We start from the raw sequence: 6,127 nt of genomic DNA, 5'->3' as shown, positions 1-6,127 counted from the left end.
AAAAAACTGGTAATTGCAAGAATATTTCTATATATTTTGACAAGGGGTTAGAACAATTCAAAAACCTTAAAAAAGAAGATTAGAAGTTGGAAGCATTTTAAACAGTCAGCCTTAGAAATCGGACTTGCTTCAATAATCAAATATCTTTTGAAAGATAATTATATGAAAAGACATATCACTATGAAAAACTTATCTAGAGGTAGACCCCAAAAACGAAAATGTACAAGCGTTATAAATTCAATGGAAGAAAAAGACGTTTTGTCCCACCGTTTGAATAATTAACAAATGTACAACCTGGACCATCATGTAATACTAGACCAATAAGGGTAGCTAAAGCAAAGAGCATTGGCATTAAATTCACAATGACTGAAAATCAACAACCTGGACCATCAAATGAGACAGGACCAAAAAAAAACGAAAAATTACAAGTGTTATAAATGATAATTCATTGGAAGAAAAAGAAGTTTTTGTCCCACCACCTGAACATTAACAAATCTACAACCTGGGCCATTATGTAAAACTAGACCAATAAGGGCAGGTAAAGCAAAGGGCATTGGCAAATTGTCTGAAGTAATATAAATCCAAAATGAATAAGAAAAAAATGGCTTTAAAATATAAACGACAGCAAGAAGCAAAACATGTCGAAAAGAAAATGATAGCGATGAGAATACAAATTATGATTCTTTGGAACCACCTGAACTGTCAAATGTGATAAGACCAAAAGAACAGCCCAAACAAATTAAATTCACCGTCGGTGAAGATCAACCACCTGGACTATCAAATGAGGCAAAATCTAAAAAACTAAAATTTACAAGTGCTATTAATGATAATTCGTTGGAAGAAGAGGAAGTTTTTGTCCAACCACCTGAACTATTGACAAATATACAACCTATATCATCATGTAAAACCGGACCAATAAAGGCAGCTATAGCAAAGGACATTCCCAAATTGTCTGAAGTAATGGAAATCCAAAATGAAGAAGAATGAAAAATGCGGTTAGGGGATAAGCGAGGATCCAAACGTTTCAAAATTGAAAATGATAGTTATGATTATTGGTTTGGGATTATGACTTGGATAAGGTCATCAGTGCTTACCATGCCTTTGTTAAACAAAAAGTTTCGGCGATATGTATTTGATAATGACAAAAGACAAATCAGGGCAAAAGTCGACGTTCAACATTATAAAAGCTTCAAGCGATAAGATAGCTATAAAAAAAGACAATGGAGTTTATAAGGACATTATCCAAGTACCTGATACTGCATCAGCCTCTGTTAAAAAAACAAAGTTTTGGGTTATGTTTTCATAATGACAAAAGACAAGACAAGGCAAAAGTTAAAGGTAGTATAACAAAAAAAAACATAATTTTGCAAAGACGCTAATTCTAATTTAAGGTCATGTAAAATGTTTAAGGGGTTGATTGATGAAAACAAATCACAGATTAATGTGATTAGAAAACTAGCGAAAATGAGAATTGCAACAGCTAAAGAAAAAAGCATAGTTTTTGATAGTTTCCTATGCACAACAGGATGATTTGCACAATTATGTTTATATTATTAGCCTTTTTTTGCTCCAAAATGGAAGTTGTCCCCTATGGGCTAGTGATATTTAATTTCATTGCAATAAATATAATTCCTGACTCAAGTTATTAGTATCTTCCACTCCGAAGCCCTGATACTCATTTTAAAAATGAATTGTATTTTTAAAAAGTCACATAAAAGACAAACACAGCATTAGCATTCTATTTTTTCTACAAGCTCTGCACATGTATCATCTGCTATATGTTGTTCCATGAAGGTTTCTTGCGTAACTGGACAGCCAGCTGGAGAAACCAGGTCATTCTGTGGATCGCCATCCGAATTCCCACATGCACCACAAGTTCGTCCCGCAAGTGTTGCAGGAGAAAACATAGTTGCATGATATCCGCTATATTGAATATACAACCCAGTCTTCTGAGAAGATATTATGAAATAGGGATCATGGAAACGAATCCTTAAAAAGAAAAAAAAAATAATTAAAAAGAAAAAAATAGTGTAGTTACAAGTGTCTGATTTTAGTTTCTGGTAGAAGTATTATTGAATTATTGAGGAAGAACAAGTAGAACTGTGTCAAATGCATTGAAGGGTGTGTGAAGCGTGGCGGAAACTGTGCCAAATGTGGTGGAACTTTGCCGAGCGTGGGAGAATTTTGCCAAGTGTTTTGGGGAGTGTGCTAAGCGTTTTAGAGACTTTACCAAGCGTTGCAGAACTTTGCGGAAAATGGCAGAGCTTACCAAGTGTGGCGGAGCTATGCAGCACATCTGGCGCACCAAGATGCACACCAGGTGACAGGAAGTCAGCATCCCCTCAGATTGGCGTAAGATCCAATCATGGAACAGATTTAAGTCTATAGGCTGCATATATGCTCTGAGGGCCGTGTGTGGCTCACAGACCCTTGATTTGTCCAACCCTGCTCAAGAGAAACTTCTTACTTTTTAACAGGTTTTCTAAAAACAGAGTAAAAAACAAACGTTTGTTTTGGGTAACTCGTTACACCATACAGGTGTAGGGTACCTAACTTCATGTATTACTAGTTTCATATCATAAGAGTCAGCTAACTGAATGATTTCGCACAATATCAGTTGTGAATACTCAAGAAGTAACATATATTAAGAACGTTCGATACCAAAAATATCATTTTGCAAGTCACATCGTCGGCTGACACTCTCAAAGACAAAGAACCCACTTGTAATTTTCCCAGCACCATAGGGAGCTTCCGAAGCAATTTTGGTGTAAATTGATTCGGAATCTTAGATATATCGACAGTTCGGAAAGCTAACGAGAGGCTAGTTTAAAACAAAGGAAACTTATAATATCTTACTAATTGTTAAGCCAAAAGCTGTCTATCAATGTACGCACAACATAAATAACTTGTAGGCTATTGTGTGTCCGCCAGTACTTTAATCAAGGCAGTTAGCGCAAAAAGAAACTTCAAAAGCTGTCAAATTATCCAATGAGACTTCTTTTGAGCTGATTTTTTATTTTTTCCAAGTAGAAATATTTGAATATTTTTAGGAACTGTCCTTTTATGAACTTTAAAAAGAAAATTCTGCCTATTTCTATCAAAAAGACAAAATTTACGCTTTTTATGATATAAGTTTCATTAAATCTAGATATTTCTATCTCTGGCACTAAAATGGAGATGTAAAGGGTTTTTCTAAGATTTCTGGGGAAGTAGATGTCGGGTTTTAGTTTTCTGTCTTTTATTCGGATCTCTTACCAAAGCTATGCAAGTTATGGCAAGACCGCCAAATCAATTCTGAATAGTTTGGCAACACAAACTAAAAACACTTGTATTAGATTTTTTGTCAATTTTTAATTTTGTCAAAAATTAGTCAATTTTTTGAAATACTGAACGACCTTAATTTCAAAAACTTCCGATAAGGGCTAGTTCAGACAAATAGGAATCTTATAATATTTTCTTAAAGGAAGAAAGGATTTTAGGCTAGACATTGCTTCAACAGATTCTAAGAGATTAAAAAAAAATCTTTAAGTTTTTTAAGATCCTTTTACTTAGAGAAACAACTTATAGTCAGGGAGCCACTCACCAAAAATGTGACAGGGGGTGATCAGTGAGCAGCAGAAGGTTTGGCAACGGAATATGGGGTAATCGATAGCGCTGATTACGAATATGGGCGTTATATACTAGGCCGGGGGATGCTAGTCTTCGAAATTCGAAAAAATCATGTTTTTTTTTGCTGTTAAAATATATGCTTCGCAAAGACTTTCAACAATGATCACGCAGCCTATGGTAATTAATGACGCTGATTATGAATATCATCGTTATACAGTTGGGCTCATCGCTGATGACCTTGAAACTTGCAATTTTATTGTTTTCATTCGTCAAAAAAAAAAAAAAAAAAAAAAAAGCTCTAATATTCAAGCATTTGGCGAGTAACGGATAGTTATACTTTCAAACTGTACAGTATACTCATTAGTGCATGCATGAACTAAGGAATTTACGCACATGACCTTGAAGATAAATATCTGTTCATGCCTAAGTGAAATTACTAATAACATGAACAAAAAAGACTGGCATGCTCTTCTGATAACAACTGCTAACTATTTCGAGTAATGCACTTATTAACAAACAAACTTTATAAGATAATAGCTCAGCATACCAAACTTATCCATCTCCGAATTATAACCAGAAGAAGCATTCATACATCCCCCCCCCTCAAAGCCACAAAGTAAGTCGCAAGGTCTAAGGCAAGATACTAGCTAAAATTTGATCTTGAAGATAAATCTTTTCATTCCTAAGTGAAATTACTAGTAATATGAGCAAAACAGACTGGTATGCTCTTCTGATAGCAGCTGCTAACTATTTTATGTAATGCACTTATTAGCAAAAAAACTTTATAATATAATAGCTCAGCATATGAAACTTATCCATCTGAGTCCGAATTATAGCTAGAAGAAACATTCATACATTCCCCCCCCCCCACACACCCAAAAAGTAAGTCACATGGTATATTTCCCGCAAATAAAATATTTACGTATATGACCTTGAAGCTAATACCTAAGTGAAATTACTAATAATATGAACAAATAAGACTCGAATGCTCTTCTAATAGCAACAGCTAACTATTTCGTGTAATCTACTTATTAACAAAAAAATTTAAAAAGATACTAGCTCAGCATATCAAATTTTTTCCATCTGAGTCTGAATTATAGATAGAAGAAACTTTAAAAATTATAGAACTAGAAGAATTAATTATAGAGCATAGAAGAAGAATTCAAACATTTCCCACCACAGCCACAAAGTAAATCACAAGGTATATTTCCCGCATATAGACAATTTTTGGTACAGCCCTTGCACAAGTAGTACTCAGAGGCTGCAACATCTGGGAATGTCTTAAGAGGGGACACAACTGGCCTAACCTCACCACCCTGAAATGTCCAGCCAAACTGTAGGGAATCTAGAAACTGCGGCTTTGGTCAGTTCGCTTGTAAAAAAATGTCCAACTGGAGGTAAACGCACTTAGCATGGCACTCAAAGGCAGCGTCAGATGGTGGCAAATAATTAATCTCCCGCTTTAGAGGGTATAAATGTGCTCGCAAATCATCAAGAGAGGTAAAAAGGTGTGGATCTTTACCGTATGCGGCGACAATGGATTTCTTACAAATACAAAGAAAACCTTCTTGCACAGAAGGATCGATCTTTGACTTCTCTATCTCTTTCACAAGCAAAGCAATCTGTTCCTGCAGTCCCCATTTCTCAACCGCCTTAGCCACCACTCTTTTTCCTTTAGAGAACATAAAAAAAAACTGTATCACAGCCCGAAAGCGTATGAAGAAGGCAGACTGATAAAACTAGATGGTTTGGCAAATCCCTGCAAAGTTGGTGTATAGGCACCAAAGTATATTCACCTATAGAACAAGTACTGACAAAACTCTCCAAAAGTGACCCCGCGTACCTCAGCACCTCTAGACACAAAGTACTGTACGACTTAATCGCTCCGAGCCAAAGTGCTTTGCTACGAGCCAATAAATTATGCTAGAGCGTGATTCAGGCGGCGAGTGACCGGGAAAATTTTATTGAATTGTGTAACTACGGTATTTAGTTGCCAGGTTCGCATAGGTATGGAATCGTCTCAGGAGACGCGGACAAAGGGTCACTTTTTTATGTGGAGAGGATAGGTTTTGTCAGTACTTGTCCCGTAGGTGATTATACTTTGATAGGCACTGAATATTCACGGAATCGCACAAAAACTTTCCGCTTTTCACAATTTGAGTGGTATCCAAGGAATAGCTTATAATGATACAGCAAAAGGACAACAATATCTGTGTCATTCGCATCGAAATACACAATATCGATACCCCTCTTCAATCAGTCCAACGTGTGCAACACAACTCTAGTATCTGCCTCTTCATGGGTACAAATAAAACCCCGTTCAAAGTCTGTATCAATACTTCCACTTCTGCTGAGCATCACTACTCTCATCCGGTCTTGAAAGCCTCCAGAGGGGTAGGCAGTTAAACCTGCTTGAAGCACATGGACTAAGTTTTCGAATTCTTCAAATAAAAGTTCAATCAGTTTTGACTTTGCCTTGGAATTTGATAGTATCGAGTTCCAATCATCTAGCTTTGAG

General features: G+C 36.1%; 1 protein-coding gene across 2 annotated transcripts in view; it reads right to left on the bottom strand.

Moving 5' to 3' along the window:
* Positions 1–1,674: 1,674 nt before the first annotated feature.
* The window catches only part of LOC148955744 (vitellogenin-6-like), a 184,803-nt gene continuing 180,350 nt past the window's right edge, over positions 1,675–6,127 (bottom strand). For both annotated transcript variants that reach the window (XM_089104026.1, XM_089104018.1), the window contains exon 26: positions 1,675–1,989. In XM_089104026.1, coding sequence (XP_088960152.1) covers positions 1,731–1,989 — 259 coding nt within the window. In that variant the 3' untranslated portion in view covers positions 1,675–1,730. The remainder of the gene's footprint in view (positions 1,990–6,127) is intronic.

This window comes from Artemia sp. Qi Xiang Cuo, chromosome 2, assembly GCF_049724085.1.
Source record: "Artemia sp. Qi Xiang Cuo chromosome 2, ASM4972408v1, whole genome shotgun sequence".
NCBI classification, from domain to species: Eukaryota; Metazoa; Arthropoda; class Branchiopoda; order Anostraca; family Artemiidae; genus Artemia; species Artemia sp. Qi Xiang Cuo.
The sequence above is the reverse complement of the archived record's forward strand: the minus strand, read 5'-3'. Positions and strand labels throughout refer to the sequence as shown.